Below are 22160 nucleotides of genomic sequence, written 5' to 3'. Positions count from 1 at the left end.
AGCTCCCTGGAATCATTCCTCCAGCTGACAACTAACTTGTTTGGTCTAACACAGTCACCTAGTGGCCAGTGTAGGCCACTGCTCCATCTTCTCTTGATGCTCACAATGCTCACTCTCTCTCATACAGAGAAAAGCAGAAATACAGCATGACACTATCACATATTGTCAAGGACGAGATAAGCAGTTTTATTCCAGGTCTTTTATTAAAAGGTCAAATATTCCTGGGCATTGACATTTTCAGAACTTTAAATCAGAGTACATTACATTGGTTCTTTCTCATTCTTCTCTACTTTATACAATTATATTATACTATTACTTCCTATTTTAAGGTTTTATAATAACTATTATGTCTCCAGCAGTGATCCACATTTGGGTAAATACAGTATTTGGGGTTAATCAAGATAATGGTTTGGCCATTAACGAGGGAGAATTCCTCACCTATAGCTAAAATAACTACCCTACAGTCCAGGCTAGCTTTGTAAACTTTTGGAACTATTAGATCTGACCAGTACTTACAACCTCTCTGGGGAAATACCAAGAGGGTACATAAAACTAAAACCAATCTCTTGAGAGCTAGTTGGAGAAATTAATAGTCATCTGAAGGTTCCAGGTTTGCCCTACATCTTCAACAGATGGCTGATACTGGGGTCATGGACCTACCATAGCTGATGCAAATTTCACATGGCTCTTGTGTGCTGACCCAGAGACCTCCAGTCTCCTGACGGCATGCTGGAGTTCTCAAGTTTTAGGCCAGAGTTACTTATAGTGTATCAGTTGCAGGGACTACAGTTGCTATTATCACCCTGCTAGCAAAGTTGATTATAGCTCATCTTACAATAAGGAGGTCTGAATTTTAAGAGATAATCACACTAATACTAGTAGCATATTAAAAGATTTTTTCCTTTGGAAGATTATCTAAACTCAGTTCTGGAATTCCACAGTAGAAGAAGAAGCATTTCTCTCTCTTCTTCCAAAGTAATATTTAAAGAGAACATGATCTTTGGATAGCTGGGGGATTACCCTTGTGACAAGCTTAGCAGAATCAATTTGAAAAACAACTCTTTGCTAATAATTTTCCAGTTATTCAGGCTCCAGACCTGAATTATACAATGTAGATATGTCCAAGCAGCTGTTACAAACTATTAACAAAGCAATCTAGACTTTTACTTATGCTTGTTTTATTTCCTTTTTCATTCATGTTGACTTTTTCTTCTTTTAACTTTCCTCCTTGCTTATTTCTCCCTCTTACTCTTCTTTTTAAAATCACTCTTCTTTCCCTATGTACATTTTTTTTGCATGTTATTCTTCCCTTCCTCTATCACAACCTTTATTAAATGACATTTAGTATCACTTCCCCAGGCCCTTTTGCATGTCAGTATGTAAAACACTCTGAAAAACACAAAGATCACATTACTTACAGAAGTGTTCTTTTTCTTTTCATTTTAAACTATTATCCTATCAATCCTTCTTTGAATACTCAAAAACAATAGAAAAAAGTATTTACTGTTCACCATGATTTGGTTACTAATTTATTCACAAAATTTGCCTAGTATACTAGAAATTTTTAGACAAATATTTTTAGCTTTTCAACATTTTAAATGTGATGATTTAAAAAAAAATTATTTCTCAAAAGTTCAATCGTGATTTTATACATAAATTCCTGGATATTTTTATGATTATTTCCCTTTAAAAGGAACATTTTAATTCTATAGTTGACTTAGTGTTTAGCTTACCTCTGTTCCATTTATTTTCTGCATATTAAAATGGCTCAGCCTAAACAGGACATAATATTTCCAGAGTGTAAAATTGACAACTGGATTTCCTTGAGGATCAATTGTCAACTGGTCAACTCGACGGAGCTGTGCTAGTGCATTAAATTGCTGCAGCATTACAAGATTTGTTTCCTTGAATTTAAGGTGCTACAATAATAAACAAAAAAAGGGGTAAATATTGACTCTAACCATCTTAAAATGTTACCATTAAAGCTTCACTATCATTCCCCAAATAAGTCTAAACTAGCTAATATGTTTTCATTAAACCAACTAAATGTATTAAACTTAAATACCTTTAATCCATCTAATACAAAATTATTGATAGAATATATTAAGCCACCCAATACTGAATTCGAAGTGATTTCCATTCTGCAAAGGACATCCACCTATCTATTAACTAACTACATTTCTAAAAAATTACATAAATATACAATAATTCAGACTCTTCCAGATATTACAATGATTTTATATGCTTTACATGGAGATTAAATCTACAAAGGAAAAACCAGAAGTAAAATTTTCAGAACTTTACAAATACAGGGCTCACAGTACTTCTGAGAAGAACTAGTTAACCATTACTACTTTTATCTTGCTAATTAGTATGTAGGCTACTTAAACTGGCTATCAGAAAACAAAATACTAACACTGAAATGCTGATAGAAATGTTCTGTCTGTAAATTTGGATGATCTTTTCTAAACACACTGTCTCCACTTCTATCCTTTTTATTAGAAAGGAGAATATAACAAAAGAACAAAATACATTATAAAAGGGTTGGTGATGAGGAAACCAGAATTGAAGGAGACACATGTACCCCAATGTTCATTGCAGCACTGTTTACAATAGCCAGGACATGGAAGCAACCTAGATGTCTATCGGCAGACGAATGGATAATAAAGCTGTGGTACATATACACAATGGAATATTACTCAGCTATTAAAAAGAATGCATTTGAATCAGTTCTAATGAGGTGGATGAAACTGGAGCCTATTATACAGAGTAAAGTATCTATATTGAATTTAGAAAGATGGTAACAATGACCTTATATGCAAGATAGCAAAAGAGACAAAGATGTAAAGAACAGACTGTTGGACTCTGTGGGAGAAGGTGAGGGTGGGATGATTTGAGAGAATAGCATCGAAACATGTATATTACCATATGGAAATAGATCACCAGTCCAGGTTTAATGCATGAGACAGGGTGCTCAGGGCTGGTGCACTGGGATGACACTCAGGGATGGGATGGGGAGGAAGTTGGGAGGGGGTTCAGGATGGGGAACACATGTACACTCATGGCTGATTCATGTCAATGTATGGCAAAAACCACTACAATATTGTAAAATAATTAGCCTCCAATTAAAATAAATAAATTTTTTTAAAAAGCGTTATTGAGGGAAATCACTAGCTAATTGAAAAAAACACAATGATAATAAAAACTCAAGAGAGAACTCAGAAATCACAGCTTTCACAAATTCATACTAATAATTAATATAATAATACCATAACTGGAAAAGGCGAATGTCTCAAAGTAACTTTAATGAGCTATTAAAATGGTTTTAAATGTTGTTAGGAGACTACTATAAAAATTATATGTGAGTATACTTGTCCTGTCAATACCAGGTATAGTAAATGAATATATAGTAGAGAGTTAGATGAGGTCCTGTTGAAAGTTTCCCAAAGTAGAAGCACATCACTTGAATAAAATTACATTGGTCCTTCATACTCCATAAGGAAGCATTTTCTAGAGAGAAAATTTCCAATATTAACAGAATACTGCAAGGCCATTTATGAATACTAATTTAAATCTCAGATTCAGAAATTCAACACAAGAACTCAGTGTCCCTGCCAGATAGAAACGGCATAAATAAAAGTTAAAATAGGTCCTTGGCCTGAATATACAAGTCATGACTGAGAAGAATTCAAATATACAACAAAAAGGAAATGTTTACCAGAGAATTAGGAAACTTAATCTTCAATTTGGGAAGCACTTGGACGATTTCATCAAATTCTATGAAAGTGAAGGACACTGTTGTCACCATTCCTGCTGTTTGCACGCTCCAGTTGCGATCCAGGCACTCCAGCGCTCCCGAGCCATACAGGGAGAGCGTGTCTCCATCCACTTCAACAAGGTGTGTGTCTGTGACAGAGAGGTCCTGTAATGCACTGGTGAGTCCTGAGTCCAGAGACCTGGGAAACCCGTCATAGAATCTTAATGAAAGTTTTATCATGCAAAGTAAATAACACATTATAAAGATCTGTTGGAAGAGGTATTTGAAATTTTGCATCCATTTCTTTTTATTTCAATAATTAAACCCAGAGCACTAAAGACTAATTTTCAGTAGTACATCTGCAAGCTTTATATTCTCCTATAGTCATATACTTTAATTTAAAAAGAGGCACATGTGAACAAAAAATTACTACTTTTAAACCCAAATTATTTACACTGATGAAAGAGAATTGATATTCTATTTAGTTTTAAAACAATACATTTAAGATAACCAAGAAGGACCTACTGTATAGCACATGGAATTCTGCTCAGTGTTATGTGGCAGCCTGGATGGGAGGGGAGTTTGGAAGAGAATGGATACATGTATATGCATGGCTGAGTCCCTTCACTGTTCACCTGAAACTATCACATTGTTAACTGGCTATACCCCAATACAAAATAAAAAGGTTTTAAAAAAAGAAAAAAAGAAAACAATCCATTTAATATAGCATAGATACTTTTGCATGTCAAAACAAGTAAGTTTTCCTACTCTGGCAAGTATTCCACTGTCTGGCTGAAAAAAAACTGCATTTTACAGAATAATATTTCTATAGTAAGAACAATGTAATATAAAACTATGTTTGTAAAATACTTGGGAATTCACATAATAACTGCTAACAATAGTTTCTCTCTCGGAAGCTGGACTAAGAGGTAATTTTGACTCCACATTTTTTATTACTTCAATATTGTTTGAAAATATGCAAGTGTATATATATTACAGTTATAGGCAGCAATATCAACTAAGATTTCCTCCCCGTATTGAAATAAGAAATGATAAAAAATCCACTACATACACATACAAAATAACTTCACATACTCTACTGACTATGATAACGGTTAATATTTTCAAAGTTAGAGCCCCACTTCTGTGAAAGGTTACCTAAATGAATGCTCTTGAAGAAGAAAAGAAATAGCTTCAGTTCAGTTGCTCAGTTGTGTCTGACTCTTTGCGACCCCGTGGACTGCAGCACGCCAGGCCTTCCTGTCCATCACCAACTTCCAGAGCTTGCTCAAACTCATGTCCATTGAGTTGGTGATGCCATCCAACCATCTCATCCTCTGTTGTCCCCTTCTCCTGCCTTCAATCTTTCCCAGCATCAGGGTCTTTTCCAATGAGTCAATTCTTCACAACAGGTGGCCAAAGTATTGGAGTTTCAGCTTCAGCATCAGTCCTTCCAATGAATATTCAGGACTGATTTCCTTTAGGATGGTCTGGTTGGATCTCCTTGCAGTCCAAGGGACTCTCAAGAGTCTTCTCCAACACCACAGTTCAAAAGCATCAATTCTTAGGCGATCAGCTTTCTTTATAGTCCAACTCTCACATCCATACATGACGACTGGAAAAGCCATAGCCACTTGACCCAATCAAATTTTCTGCTTCATGAATACAGACACAACTATTTGTTACTCAACCTCAAAACTCAAACAATGCTTTGTTTTCATTATGGAATTTTGCTTTTAAACAGTATTTATTTGCCGTTACTAACATATTAATGTTTTGCCTTCCTTTCGACTCCGACAGAATTTTGTATACTCCTCTGATACATCACTTCTCATATTCAATCATAATTATTGGTTTACAATTCTGGCTACCTTTTTTCATCTTTGGAGGGTCTGGAATCTATTAATGGGCTTTTCACAATGTAAATGATTGCATTATTAAAGATCTTCAGAAGTTTTATAATGTTGATGTTGTGAGTAAGACTGACAAACCATCACCTTGGTGGTTTATTATGCTTTACTAGATTTCCATGCACTTACTCCATAGGCACCAGTTAACATGTAACATATTTGTTAACACAATAAGAAGTTGAGTAATAACATCCATCAACTCTGTGAATATGTGACCAAGAAAATATAAAAAGGATTGATTTCTGCCAGGTTAGTGCTCATGGCAATGATTATTATACAGTAATAATCAAACATTTAATGAGTAATGGTGTGTGAATAATCTTAGACAAAAATCCTATAGAGGTAATGGCTGATAATAAAACAAAAATAAGATGAGAATTAAGAGTTTCTTATATTGTGGTTTGTGTGATAACTGTGTGTTGAGCTATGTAGAGCAGGTGGAGCTAGTGATAAACAATCTGCCTGCCAATGCTGGAGACACAAGAGACACGGGTTCGATCCCTGAGTCTGGAAGATCCCCTGGAGTAGGAAATGGCACCCCCCTCCAGCATTCTTGCCTAGAAAATTTCATGGGCAGAGGAGCCTGGTGGGCTATAGTCCATTGGACGGCAAAGAGTTGGGCAAGGCTGAGCGACCGAGTGCACACACAACCTGTAGAACATATAATCATTTCTGGAATAGAATAAAGGAGTTACATTTCAATGCCACTAAAATAAAGATGGCTTATGAAAAGAATACACACCACAGTTACAACACTTGCCGTACTGTACTGCAATTGCTTGTTTCCTTCTCTGTCTCTCTTACTAAATAATGTGATCCTTGAGGGTTCAAACTCTATCACATTCACTATAGTAGATCAGCACCTAGCACAGCTCCTAGCACATGTTGTGCTCAATAAATATTTCTTCAAAGAATTAATGAATAAGACAATTATGAATTTTCTTATGAGTATCTACTGAATCTTTAAAAGGGTGTTCCAACCATCAACTGTTGTTTGAACAAAGGGGCAGAGTCAGTGATAAAGACACAGGCTAAGGGGTTAGTAAGACGGTTCTCACAGGTGCTGCTGCTGCTAAGTCGCTTCAGTCGTGTCCAACTCTGTGCAACCCCATAGATGGCAGCCCACCAGGCTCCCCCGTCCCTGGGATTCTCCAGGCAAGAACACTGAAGTGGGTTGCCATTTCCTTCTCCAATGCATGAAAATGAAAAGTGAAAGTGAAGTCACTCAGTCGTGCCTGACTCTTAGCGACCCCATGGACCGCAGCCCACCAGGCTCCTCCGTCCATGGGCTTTTCCAGGCAAGAACACTGGCATGGGTTGCCATTGCCTTCTCCTCTCACAGGTGAGGCAAACACAAATAATGAAAAAGTAAAGTCAAGGCAAAAAAAAAAGTTTGCTAGTTAATGTAGTGATGCCCGATGGCCACGATACTCAGCGAAAGAAGTTGAATCATAGCTATGAGAAGTTGTGTTGTTTTACATCGTCTGTTTGAACATGTCTTGTTTATCTTTTTTCCATATGATTAAAAGTTTAATCAAAATAAATCAAAATAAAATGCCTTTATTAGAAAAATGGTTATTTTCTTTAAAAGTTTTTTAGTAAACTGTTGAGAAAATAAGTGAAATAATAAATAATCCTAGCCTGAGCAAAACAGTTGTACAGGTCCAAAACAAAGCAGAAGTAATTTCCAACTGCTGTAGACTTCATATGGACATTCAGTAGAAACAAATGGCAAGTTTGCTGGGCTGTAGCTAGGAAACAAAGCACCTGTTAAATAGGTCTTACAGGACCAAACCTTTTTCAGTTATTTTTTTTTCCCCTCTATTAAAAAGAAGGAACTTTATTTTTTTTTAATTCATTTATTTTAATTGGAGGCTACAATTTTGTAGTGTTTTTTTGCCATACATTGGCATGACTCAGCCATGGGCATACATGTGTTCCCCATCCTGAACCCCCCTCCCAACTTCCTCCCCATCCCATCCCTCAGGGTCATCCCAGTGCACCAGCCCTGAGCACCTTGGGCTGGCGATCTGTTTCACATATGATAATATACAAGTTTCAATGTTATTCTCTCAAATCATCCCACCCTCACCTTCTCCCACAGAGTCCAAAAGACTGTTCTTTACATCTGTGTCTCTTTTGACATCTCACATATAGGGTCATCGTTACCATCTTTCTAAATTCCATATAGATGTGTTAATATATGTATTGGTGTTTTTCTTTCTGACTTACTTCACTCTGTATAATAGGCTCCAGTTTCATCCACCTCATTAGAACTGATTCAAATGTATTCTTTTTAATAGCTGAGTAATACTCCATTGTGTATACATACAATTTTCTTATCCATTTGTCTGCTGATGAACATGTAGGTTGCTTCCATGTCCTACCTATCGTAAACCGTGCTGTGATGAACATTGGAGTACATGTGTCTCTTTCAGTTCTGGTTTCCTCAATGTGTATGCCCAGCAGTGGGACTGCTGGGTTGTATGGCAGATCTGTTTTCAGTTTTTTTAAGGAATCTCCACACTGTTCTCCATAGTGGCTGTACTAGCTTGCATTCCCACCAACAGTGTTAAGAGGGTTCCCTTTTCTCCACACCCTCTCCAGCATTTATTCTTTGTAGACTTTTGGATAGCAGCCATTCTGACTGGTGTGAGATGGTACCTCATTGTGGTTTTGATTTGCATTTCTCTGATAATGAGTGATATTGAGCATCTTTTTATGTGTTTTTTAGCCATCTGTATGTCTTCTTTGGAGAAATGTCTATTTAGTTCTTTGGCCCATTTTTTGATTGGGTCGTTTATTTTTCTGGAATTGAGCTGTAGGAGCTGCTTGTATATTTTTGAGATTAATTCTTTCGGTCAGTTGCTTCATTTGCTATTATTTCCTCCCATTCTGAAGGCTGTCTTTTCACCTTGCTTATAGTTTCCTTCATTGTGCAAAAGCTTTTAAGTTTGATTAGGTCCCATTTGTTTATTTTTGCTTTTATTTCCATTACTCTGGGAGGTGGGTCATAGAGGATCCTGCTGTGATTTATGTCAAAGAGTGTTTTGCCTATGTTTTCCTCTAGGAGTTTTATAGTTTCTGGTCTTTCGTTTAGATCTTTAATCCATTTTGAGTTTATTTTTGTGTATGGTGTTAACAGTGTTCTAGTTTCATTCTTTTACAAGTGGTTGACCAGTTTTTGCGGCACTCCTTGTTAAAGAGATTATCTTTTCTCCATTGTATATTCTTGCCTCCTTTGTCAAAGATAAGGTGTCCATAGGTGCATGGATTTATCTCTGGGCTTTCTATTTTGTTCCATTGATCTATTTTTCTGTCTTTGTGCCAGTACCATACTGTCTTGATGACTGGAGCTTTGTAGTATAGTCTGAAGTCAGGAAGGTTGATTCCTCCAGTTCCATTCTTATTTCTCAGGATTGCTTTGGCTATTTGAGGTTTTTTGTATTTCCATACAAAGTGTGAAATTATTTGTTCTAGTTCTCTGAAAAATACAGTTGGTAGCTTGATAGGGATTGCATTGAATCTACAGATTGCTCTGGATAGTATACTCATTTTCACTATATTGATTCTTCTGATCCATGAACATGGTATATTTCTCCATCTATTTGTGTCATCTTTGATTTCTTTCATCAGTGTTTTATAGTTTTCTATATATAGGTCTTTTGTTTCTTTAGGTAGCTTTATTCCCAAGTATTTTATTCTTTTCATTGCAATGGTGAATGGAATTGTTTCCTTAATTTCTCTGTTTTCTCATTATTAGTGTATAGGAATGCAAGGGATTCCTGTATGTTAATTTTATATCCTGCAACTTTACTATATTCATTGATTAGCTCTAGTAATTTTCTGGTGGAGTCTTTAGGGTTTTCTATGTAGAAGATCATGTCATCTGCAAATAGTGAGAGTTTTACTACTTCTTTTCCAATCTGGATTTCTTTTATTTCTTTTTCTTCTCTAGTTGCTGTGCCTAAAACTTCCAAAACTATGTTGAATAGTAGTGCTGAGAGTGGGTACCCTTGTCTTGTTCCTGATTTAAAGGGAAATGCTTTCAATTTTTCACCCTTGAGGATAATGTTTGCTGCAGGTTTATCATATATGGCTTTTATTATGCTGAGGTATGTTCCTTCTATGCCCGCTTTCTGGAGGGTTTTTACCATAAATGGATATTGGATTTTGTCAAAGGCTTTCTCTGCATCTATTGAGATAATCATATGGTTTTTATCTTTCAATTTGTTAATGTGGTATATCACATTGATTGATTTGCAAATATTAAAGAATCCTTGCATCCCTGGGATAAAGCCCACTTGGTCATGATGTATGATCTTTTTAATATATTGTTGGATTCTGTCTACTAGAATTTTGTTAAGGATTTTTGCATCTATGTTCATCAGTGATATTGGCCTGTAGTTTTCTTTTTTGTGGCATCTTTGTTTGGTTTTGGTATTAGGGTGATGGTGGCCTCATAGAATGAGTTTGGAAGTTTACCTTCTTCTGCAATTTTCTGGAAGAGTTTGAGTAGGATAGATGTTAGCTCTTCTCTACATTTCTGGTATAATTCAGCTGTGAGGCTGTCTGGTCCTGGGCTTTTGTTTCCTGGAAGATTTCTGATTACAGTTTTGATTTCTGTGCTTGTGATGGGTCTGTTAAGATTTTCTATTTCTTCTTGGTTCAGTTTTGGAAAGTTATATGTTTCTAAGAATTTGTCCATTTCTTCCAAGTTGTCCATTTTATTGGCATATAGTTGCTGATAGTAGTCTCTTATGATCCTTTGTATTTCTGTGTTGTTGTTGTGATTTCCCCATTTTCATTTCTAATTTTGTTGATTTGATTCTTCTCCCTTTTTTCCTTGATGAGTCTGGCTAATGGTTTGTCTATTTTATTTATCTTCTCAGAGAACCAGCTTTTAGCTTTGTTGATTTTTGCTATGGTCTCCTTTGTTTCTTTTTCATTTATTTCTGCCCTAATTCTTATGATTTCTTTCCTTCTACCAACCCTGGGGTGCTTCATTTCTTCTTTTCTAGTTGCTTTAGGTGTAGAGTTAGATTATTTATTTGATTTTTCTCTTGTTTCTTGAGGTAAGCTTGTATTGCTATGAATCTTCCCCTTAGCACTGCTTTTACTGAATCTCACAGGTTTTGGGTTGTTGTGTTCTCATTTTTATTCATTTCTATGCATATTTTGTTTTCTTTTTTGATTTCTTCTGTGATTTGTTGGTTACTCAGAAGCATGTTGTTTTAGCCTCCATATGTTTGTATTTTTAATAGTTTTTTTTCCCTGTAGCTGACATCTAATCTTACTGCATTGTGATCAGAAAAGATGCTTGGAATGATTTCAATTTTTCTGAATTTACCAAGGCTAAATTTATGGCCCAGGATGTGATCTATCCTGGAGAAGGTTCCATGTGCACTTGAGAAAAAGGTGAAATTTGTTGTTTTGGGGTGAAATGTCCTACAGGTATCAATTAGGTCTAACTGGTCCATTGTATCATTTAAGGTTTGTGTTTCCTTGCTAATTTTCTGTTTAGTTGCTCTATCCATAGGTGTGAGTGGGGTATTAAAGTCTCCAACTGGGGGAGGAGCCAAGATGGCGGAGGAGTAGGACGGGGAGAACACTTTCTCCCCCACAAATTCATCAAAAGAGCATTTAAACGTCGAGTAAATTCCACAAAACAACTTCTGAATGCCGGCAGAGGACATCAGGCACCCAGAAAAGCAACCCAACTCTTCGAAAGGAGGTAGGAAAAAATATTAAAAACAAAAAAAAAGAGACAAAAGAGGGAGGGACGGAGTTCCGTCCCAGGAAGGGAATCTTAAAAAGAGAGAAGTTTCCAAACATCAGGAAACCTTCTCACTGCCGAATCTGTGCCGAGCTTTGGAAGCACAGAGGGCAACATAACAGGGGGAAAAATAAATAAACAATTTAAAACTCGCAGATTGTGAGCCCTACGGTAACTCCCCCAGCAGAGAAGCAGCGCAGACGCCTGCATCCGCCATTAGCAAACCGGGGCTGGGCAGGGAGGCGCGGCGTGGGCTGCATCACTGAGAGTAAGAATCTGGCCTGAATACCCTGAGCGCTATCTGAGCGAAATAATTTGGGCTAGCAAACCAGACTGTGGGATACCTACCACGCGAAAAGCCAGCCCTAACCTAAGACCGCCAGGCCCGCGCACGGAACAAAGGACTGAACAGAGATAGCCGGCTGCAGACCTTCCCCCTCCGGTGACAGGCAGCCAGAGCCGGAAGGGGGCAATCGCAGCCCCAGAGAGACATTATCTATAAAATTGTAAGCAGGCTTCTTTGCTAACTAAAACTTCTTGGGGGTCTGGACGGTCAACATCTGCCTGAGAAGGTGCGCCGGTTTTACATCCAGATAACCGAGTGGCGGGGAGGCGATAAGTCGCAGCATTGGCGCTCGCCTGGGAAGAGCAAATTGGCGCTCGGACCTGGGAAGAGCACAAAACGCAGGCCCAACTGAGTCTGCGCCTCTGAGGACTACCCGAGTGCCTGAACCTGAGCGGCTTGGACCTGGGAGGTGCATGCAGCCCAGGGCCAGCCTCGGATTGTTCCCGGCGGAACAACCTAGAGTCCGAGCAGTGTGGACAGGGAGGCTACACGCGCCGTGAGCAGGGGCAGACCCAGGGTGGCTGAGGCATTGCGAGCCCACGCCAGTGTTATTTGTTTGCAGCATCCCTCCCTCTCTCCCCACAGCGCAACTGAACAAGTAAGCCTAAAAAAAAAAAAAAAAAGCGTCCTCCACCGTGCCCTTTGAGTCAGGGCGGAAACCAGATACTGAAGAGACTAGCAAACAGAAGAAGATATAACACAGGGAAACGCCTTGGAAGCTACAGGCAATAGATCAAAACCCTGTGGTTACTACGGACTACATAGGAAGGGGCCTATAGATCTTGAGAAATATAAATCTGACCAAGGAACTAGCCAAAAATGAACTGAACCCACAACACCCAAAAAAAAAAAAAAAAAAAGTCCTAGATATATTTTTATTATTTTTACGATCATTCTTTTTTTTTTTAATTAAAAAAAAAAATTTTTAAGTCCTCTATTGTTCCTTTAATTTTCACTTTTATAACCTATTACTTTGCAAAAAAAAAAAAAAAGACCCTATTTTTTTTCTTCTTCAGCAAACTTCATATATATATATTTTATAATTTTTTGACCTTGTTTTTTTTGTTTGTTTGTTTTTGTTTTTTTCTTCTTTTCTTTAACATTGTATTTTTGAAATTCCAAACTCTACTCTAGATTTTTAATTTTCACTTTTTGGTATATGTTATCAATTTTGTACCTATAGTTTTTTTTTTTTATATATAATTTCTGTGACTTTTTTTTTTTTTTTTTCTTCTTCTCTGTTTCTTTCTCTTCTTCTTTTATATAACATTGTATATCTGAAATTCCAAACTTTACTCTAGATTTTTAATTTATGCTTTTTGGTATTTGATATCAATTTTGTACCTGTATTTTCTTTATAATTTTTGTGACATTGTTCATATTTGTTTGTTTGTTTTCTCTCTTTATTTTTCTTCTTCTTTTTTTTTTTTTTTAACATTATATTTTTGAAATTCCAAACTCTTCTCTAGATTTTTAATTTTTGCTTTCTGGTATTAGTTATCAATTTTGTACCTGTACTTTCTTTACAATTTTCGCGACCTTGTTTGTTTTTGTTTGTTCGTTTTTTCTCTCTTTCTTTTCCTTCTTCTTTTCTTTAACATCGTATTTTTGAAATTCCAAACTCTACTCTAGATTTTTAATTTTCGCTTTCTGGTATTAGTTATCAATTTTGTACCTGTACTTTATAATTTTCGCGACCTTGTTTGTTTTCGTTTGTTCGTTCTTTCTCTCTTTCTTTTCCTTCTTCTTTTCTTTAACATCGTATTTTTGAAATTCCAAACTCTACTCTAGATTTTTAATTTTTGCTTTTATGTATTTGTTACCAATTTTGTACCTTTAAGGACCCAATCTTCAGGACCCATTTTTCACTAGGGAGTGAGATTACTGGCTTGACTGCTCTCTCTCCCTTTGGACCCTCCTTTTTCTCCACCAGGTCGCCTGTGTCTCCTCCCTAACCCCTCTCTACTCTACCCAACTCTGTGAATTTCTGTGTGTTCCAGACGGTGGAGAACACTTAGGGAACTGATTACTGGCTGTATCTGTCTCCCTCCTTTTCATTCCCCCCTTTTATCCTTCTGGCCACCTCTGTTACTTTCCTCCTTCTTCTCTTCTCTGTATAACCCCGTGAACATCTCTGAGTGGTCCAGTTGTGGAGTGCACATAAGGAAGTGACTACTGGCTAGCCCACTCTCTCCACTATTGATTCACCTCATCTCATTTGGGTCACCTCTAACTCCCTCCTCCCTCTTCTCTTCTCCATGTAACCCTGTGAACCTCTCTGAGTGACCCCCACTGTAGAGAAACTTATCATCTTTAATGTAGATGTTTTATCAATGGTGCTGTATAGAAGGAGAAGTTTTGAAACTACTGTAAAAATAAGACCGATAATCGGAAGCAGGAGACTTAAGTCCAAACCCTGACTCCAGGGAACTCCTGACTCCAAGGAACATTCATTCACAGGAGCTCATCAAATGCCTCCATACCGACACTGAAACCAAGCACCACACAAGGGCCAATAAGTTCCAGGGCAAGACATACCAAGCAAATTCTCCAGCAACAAAGGAACACAGCCCTGAGCTTCAAGATACAGGCTGCCCAAAGTCACCCCAAAACTATAGACATCTCATAACTCATTACTGGACATTTCATTGCACTCCAGAGAGAAGAAATACAGCTCCACCCACCAGAACACCGACACAAGCTTCCCTAACCAGGAAACCTTGACAAGCCACCTGTACAAACCCACACACAGCAAGGAAACACCACAATAAAGAGAACTCCACAAACTGCCAGAATACAGAAAGGACACCCCAAACTCAGCAATTTAAACAAGATGAAGAGACAGAAGAATACTCAGCAGATAAAGGAACAGGATAAATGCCCACCAAACCAAACAAAAGAGGAAGAGATAGGGAATCTACCCGATAAAGAATTCCGAATAATGATAGTGAAATTGATCCAAAATCTTGAAACTAAAATGGAATCACAGATAAATAGCCTGGAGACAAGGATTGAGAAGATGCAAGAAAGGTTTAACAAGGACCTAGAAGAAATAAAAAAGAGTCAATATATAATGAATAATGCAATAAGTGAAATTAAAAACACTCTGGAGGCAACAAATAGTAGAATAACAGAGGCAGAAGACAGGATTAGTGAATTAGAAGATAGAATGGTAGAAATAAATGAATCAGAAAGGATAAAAGAAAAACGAATTAAAAGAAATGAGGACAATCTCAGAGACCTCCAGGACAATATTAAACGCTACAACATTCGAATCATAGGGGTTCCAGAAGAAGAAGACAAAAAGAAAGACCATGAGAAAATACTTGAGGAGATAATAGTGGAAAACTTCCCTAAAATGGGGAAGGAAATAATCACCCAAGTCCAAGAAACCCAGAGAGTACCAAACAGGATAAACCCAAGGAGAAACACCCCAAGACACATATTAATCAAATTAACAAAGATCAAACACAAAGAACAAATATTAAAAGCAGCAAGGGAAAAACAACAAATAACACACAAGGGAATTCCCATAAGGATAACAGCTGATCTTTCAATAGAAACTCTTCAAGCCAGGAGGGAATGGCAAGACATACTTAAAATGATGAAAGAAAATAACCTACAGCCCAGATTATTGTACCCAGCAAGGATCTCATTCAAGTATGAAGGAGAAATCAAAAGCTTTTCAGACAAGCAAAAGCTGAGAGAATTCTGCACCACCAAACCAGCTCTCCAACAAATACTAAAGGATATTCTCTAGACAGGAAACACAAAAACGGTGTATAAACTCGAACCCAAAACAATAAAGTAAATGGCAACGGGAACATACTTATCAGTAATTACCTTAAACGTAAATGGGTTGAATGCCCCAACCAAAAGACAAAGACTGGCTGAATGGATACAAAAACAAGACCCCTACATATGTTGTCTACAAGAGACCCACCTCAAAACAGGGGACACATACAGACTGAAAGTGAAGGGCTGGAAAAAGATTTTCCATGCAAATAGGGACCAAAAGAAAGCAGGAGTAGCAATACTCATATCAGATAAAATAGACTTTAAAACAAAGGCTGTGAAAAGAGACAAAGAAGGTCACTACATAATGATCAAAGGATCAATCCAAGAAGAAGATATAACAATTATAAATATATATGCACCCAACACGGGAGCACCACAGTACGTAAGACAAATGCTAACAAGTATGAAAGGAGAAATTAACAATAACACAATAATAGTGGGAGACTTTAATACCCCACTTACACCTATGGATAGATCAACTAAACAGAAAATTAACAAGGAAACACAAACTTTAAACGATACAATAGACCAGTTAGACCTAATTGATATCTATAGGTCATTTCATCCCAAAACAATGAATTTCACCTTTTTCTCAAGCGCACATGGAACCTTCTCCAGGATAGATCACATCCTGGGCCATAAAGCTAGCCTTGGTAAATTCAAAAAAATAGAAATCATTCCAAGCATTTTTTCTGACCACAATGCAGTAAGATTAGATCTCAATTACAGGAGAAAAACTATTAAAAATTCCAACATATGGAGGCTGAACAACACGCTGCTGAATAACCAACAAATCACAGAAGAAATCAAAAAAGAAATCAAAATTTGCATAGAAACGAATGAAAATGAAAACACAACAACCCAAAACCTGTGGGACACGGTAAAAGCAGTCCTAAGGGGAAAGTTCATAGCAATACAGGCACACCTCAAGAAACAAGAAAAAAGTCAAATAAATAACCTAACTCTACACCTAAAGCAACTAGAAAAGGAAGAAATGAAGAACCCCAGGGTTAGTAGAAGGGAAGAAATCTTAAAAATTAGAGCAGAAATAAATGCAAAAGAAACAAAAGAGACCATAGCAAAAATCAACAAAACCAAAAGCTGGTTCTTTGAAAGGATAAATAAAATTGACAAACCATTAGCCAGACTCATCAAGAAACAAAGGGAGAAAAATCAAATCAACAAAATTAGAAACGAAAATGGAGAGATCACAACAGACAACACAGAAATACAAAGGATCATAAGAGAGTACTATCAACAATTATATGCCAATAAAATGGACAACGTGGAAGAAATGGACAAATTCTTAGAAAAGTACAACTTTCCAAAACTGGACCAGGAAGAAATAGAAAATCTTAACAGACCCATCACAAGCATGGAAATTGAAACTGTAATCAAAAATCTTCCAGCAAACAAAAGCCCCGGTCCAGACGGCTTCACAGCTGAATTCTACCAAAAATTTAGAGAAGAGCTAACACCTATCCTGCTCAAACTCTTCCAGAAAATTGCAGAGGAAGGTAAACTTCCAAACTCATTCTATGAGGCCACCATCACCCTAATACCAAAACCTGACAAAGATCCCACAAAAAAAGAAAACTACAGGCCAATATCACTGATGAACATAGATGCAAAAATCCTTAACAAAATTCTAGCAATCAGAATCCAACAACACATTAAAAAGATCATACACCATGATCAAGTGGGCTTTATCCCAGGGATGCAAGGATTCTTCAATATCCGCAAATCAATCAATGTAATACACCACATTAACAAATTGAAAAATAAAAACCATATGATTATCTCAATAGATGCAGAGAAAGCCTTTGACAAAATTCAACATCCATTTATGATAAAAACTCTCCAGAAAGCAGGAATAGAAGGAACATACCTCAACATAATAAAAGCTATATATGACAAACCCACTGCAAACATTATCCTCAATGGTGAAAAATTGAAAGCATTTCCTCTAAAGTCAGGAACAAGACAAGGGTGCCCACTTTCACCATTACTATTCAACATAGTTTTGGAAGTTTTGGCCACAGCAATCAGAGCAGAAAAAGAAATAAAAGGAATCCAAATTGGAAAAGAAGAAGTAAAACTCTCACTATTTGCAGATGACATGATCCTCTACATAGAAAACCCTAAAGAGTCCACCAGAAAATTACTAGAAATAATCAATGACTACAGTAAAGTTGCAGGATATAAAATCAACACACAGAAATCCCTTGCATTCCTATACACTAATAATGAGAAAACATAAAGAGAAATTAAGGAAACAATTCCATTCACCATTGCAACAGAAAGAATAAAATACTTAGGAATATATCTACCTAAAGAAACTAAAGACCTATATATAGAAAACTATAAAACACTGGTGAAAGAAATCAAAGAGGACACTAATAGATGGAGAAATATACCATGTTCATGGATTGGAAGAATCAATATAGTGAAAATGAGTATACTACCCAAAGCAATTTATAGATTCAACGCAATCCCTATCAAGCTACCAACAGTATTCTTCACAGAGCTAGAACAAATAATTTCACAATTTGTATGGAAATACAAAAAACCTCGAATAGCCAAAGCGATCTTGAGAAAGAAGAATGGAACTGGAGGAATCAACCTACCTGACTTCAGGCTCTACTACAAAGCCACAGTTATCAAGACAGTATGGTACTGGCACAAAGACAGAAATATTGATCAATGGAATAAAATAGAAAGCCCAGAGATAAATCCACGCACATATGGACACCTTATCTTCGACAAAGGAGGCAAGAATATACAATGGATTAAAGACAATCTCTTTAACAAGTGGTGCTGGGAAATCTGGTCAACCACTTGTAAAAGAATGAAACTGGACCACTTTCTAACACCATACACAAAAATAAACTCAAAATGGATTAAAGATCTAAACGTAAGACCAGAAACTATAAAACTCCTAGAGGAGAACATAGGCAAAACACTCTCCGACATACATCACAGCAGGATCCTCTATGACCCACCTCCCAGAATATTGGAAATAAAAACAAAAATAAACAAATGGGACCTAATTAACCTTAAAAGCTTCTGCACATCAAAGGAAACTATTAGCAAGGTGAAAAGACAGCCTTCAGAATGGGAGAAAATAATAGCAAATGAAGCAACCGACAAACTAATCTCAAAAATATACAAGCAACTCCTACAGCTCAACTCCAGAAAAATAAACGACCCAATCAAAAAATGGGCCAAAGAACTAAATAGACATTTCTCCAAAAAAGACATACAGATGGCTAACAAACACATGAAAAGATGCTCAACATCACTCATTATCAGAGAAATGCAAATCAAAACCACTATGAGGTACCATTTCACACCAGTCAGAATGGCTGCGATCCAAAAGTCTACAAATAATAAATGCTGGAGAGGGTGTGGAGAAAAGGGAACCCTCTTACACTGTTGGTGGGAATGCAAACTAGTACAGCCACTATGGAGAACAGTGTGGAGATTCCTTAAAAAACTGGAAATAGAACTGCCTTATGATCCAGCAACCCCACTGCTGGGCATACACACTGAGGAAACCAGAAGGGAAAGAGACACGTGTACCCCAATGTTCATCGCAGCACTGTTTATAATAACCAGGACATGGAAGCAACCTAGATGTCCATCAGCAGATGAATGGATAAGAAAGCTGTGGTACATATACACAATGGAGTATTACTCAGCCATTAAAAAGAATACATTTGAATCAGTTCTAATGAGGTGGATGAAACTGGAGCCTATTATACAGAGTGAAGTAAGCCAGAAGGAAAAACATAAATACAGTATTCTAACGCATATATATGGAATTTAGAAAGATGGTAACAATAACCCTGTGTACGAGACAGCAAAAGAGACACTGATGTATAGAACAGTCTTATGGACTCTGTGGGAGAGGGAGAGGGTGGGAAGATTTGGGAGAATGACATTGTAACATGTAAAATATCATGTAAGAAACGATTTGCCAGTCCAGGTTCGATGCACGATACTGGATGCTTGGGGCTAGTGCACTGGGACGACCCAGAGGGATGGTATGGGGAGGGAGGAGGGAGGAGGGTTCAGGATGGGGAACACATGTATACCTGTGGTGGATTCGTTTTGATGTTTGGCAGAACTGATACGATTATGTGGAGTTTAAAAATAAAATAAAATTTAATTTAAAAAAAAAAAAAATAAAGTCTCCAACTATTATTGTGTTACTGTTAATTTCCCCTTTCATACTTCTTAGCATTTGCCTTACATATTGCAATGCTCCTGTGTTGGGTGCATACATATTTATAATTGTTATATTTTCTTCTTGGATTGATCCTTTGATCACTGTTTCAGTTATTTTCTGAATGAGGCTCAAGGTCAGCCTCAAACTCTGGCCAACAGGAAATAGAGGAAGCTGTTCCTCGGGTAAAATGTGCCCTGATTTCCATAAAAAAAAATTATTCGGGAAGTTTTCTCCCCATGTTCATATGTTGGGGATTGTCCTTCCAGTTTTTCTTGTATGCCTAAAGATACGTCCACATCTTTTTAGTCAAACATGCCTACATATTATTTCTTTTGCTCTATCATTCATTTATTGGCCAAACATTTGCTAAAAGCTCACTGTATACAGGGCACTGTCTTAAGAATTCTGTCATAGGCAACCAACTCATCTGCATTGAAAAAGTCAATCAGAACAGAAATCATGGGCAAGTTTTTTGATACATCAAAACTTTCTTCACTTTTACTGACTTATGGTCCCAGAAAAATAACTGCTCAAATAATACTCTGTAATTAAATTAATAAGCAAATGGGTATAATTTCTAAAGACCTCGACTCCATTAAACAAATAGGTTAATCTGGAGAGGTATTCATTGGGGATATAAAGATAATAGTTACTTATGCTTAAGGAGCTCCCATTCTGTATGAGGGTGGAAAGCAAGATAAATAAATACATTAATCCTAATATAGTATGCTTATTATCTCACAATGAATATTTAAGCAATATGTTACGGAAATGCAGAGGAAGAATGACTAATTCTGCTAGTGTGGAGAAGTCAGGTTTCAGAAGGAGGTAGTATTGATATTTGAACTGGTCCTTGAAAGATAAACAGCAGAATTTTATCAGAAGTAGAAGGAAGAAGCATACTTTATGTAAGAAAAACAGAATGAAGAAAGGCACAGAAGCCTAATTATAACATACTCAGTTAAAAACAATTTCAATATGGATAGAACACTGAAATTAAGAAATTAAACACTAAAATATATAGGGGATTAGAAGCTGAAGATGAAGTCAAAAAAATCAGATTTTATCCCATAAGTTTGAGGAGCAGAAAAAGATTTTTAAATAAAAAAGTAACAGAACCATATTCAGTGCAAGTTTTTAAGCATCTCCAGTGTGCCATGCATGGAGCTAGGTTCTGTGGCTGGGAATAAAAAGATGAATAAGATATGTTCCCTGCCCTCAAGGACCTACTTGAGACAGATATGTTGGTCAATTTTTTGTGGATGAGGTAGTTATTAAGGAGAGATTGAATGGAGGGAGGTTAGTAGGAAGACTAGTGCAATCGTGTCAGCTAGATTATATAACAAAAAAGAAGGCATCATGCAGTGGAAAAGGCACTGGCAAGAAAATCAGATAGAGCTTAGTTCAAATCTTAGATTTGCCAGAATAAACAGATGACTTTTGGAGCAAGTGCCCGAATTTCTTTGTAGTTTCAGTTTCCTTATACGTAAAATATTGATCATAATACATATTTTTTCAGAGTTGTTACTAAGACTAGAAGTAATATTCTAAACCACATGGTGGTGGTGGTTTAGTCGCCAAGTCATGTCTGATGCTTGTGACCCCCTGGACTGTAGCCCACCAGGCTCCTTTGTCCATGGGACTTCCCAGGCCAAAATACTGGAGTGGGTTGCCATTTCCTTCTCCAGGGAACCTTCCCGACCCAGGGATCAATCCTAAACCATACTTAATGCTTACTTCAATAGATTTTAATGATAATTATTAATAAAAGAACACAGATATACCAGGTATTTGAGAGATCATAAAAGGAGGACTTAGTGACTGTGAGGATGGAATGACAGGGAGGATTCAAAAGGTTTAGAGTAGGCGATGGAGTCAACCTGGCCTAGGTTTTACCCCTGTCAAGGCTAAATTCATGCTTTAAGAAATGTGGTATTCCTCTACAGAGGATCCATGCTTTATAATTTGTTTTTCCATGAAGTGTAATACATTTCAATGTATATTTCCCAATTCAAGTACTATTTATATAACAGTAAGGCAGTCTGCCATCAAATAGGAATTCTCTTAAAGATTTTTAGAAGTTAATTCCAAGTGCATGTGTTCATTAATCCAACTCAACCTTTATATGAGAATGAATCAGAAAAATATTCTACGCCTTCCTGATTAGTAAAGGACTCTTAAGACTAGATGATTAACTTTATGCAATAAAGTAGTAAGTCCCAGAAAGCCAGGATAAATGGAGAATATACTCTTAAATGCCTAAGTGGAGAGAAAAGACAATATTTCAGAGGATTACAGGTTTTTTTTTTTTTTAATCTTTATGCATTCTATAACAAGCTAGA

The 22160-nt window shown here is 36.9% G+C and overlaps 1 protein-coding gene across 4 annotated transcripts in view; it reads right to left on the bottom strand.

Moving 5' to 3' along the window:
- LRRC49 (leucine rich repeat containing 49) overlaps positions 1 to 22160 on the bottom strand; it is a 157803-nt gene that overhangs the window by 18756 nt on the left and 116887 nt on the right. For all 4 annotated transcript variants that reach the window (XM_027553100.1, XM_027553099.1, XM_027553102.1 and 1 more), the window contains 2 exons: positions 3719 to 3956; positions 1734 to 1919 (listed from right to left, as the gene is read on the bottom strand). In XM_027553100.1, the coding sequence (XP_027408901.1) occupies positions 1734 to 1919; positions 3719 to 3956 (424 nt within the window). The remainder of the gene's footprint in view (positions 1 to 1733; positions 1920 to 3718; positions 3957 to 22160) is intronic.

This window comes from Bos indicus x Bos taurus, chromosome 10 (assembly GCF_003369695.1).
Source record: "Bos indicus x Bos taurus breed Angus x Brahman F1 hybrid chromosome 10, Bos_hybrid_MaternalHap_v2.0, whole genome shotgun sequence".
Lineage (NCBI taxonomy): Eukaryota > Metazoa > Chordata > Mammalia > Artiodactyla > Bovidae > Bos > Bos indicus x Bos taurus.
This window is presented reverse-complemented; position numbering and strand designations above follow the sequence as displayed.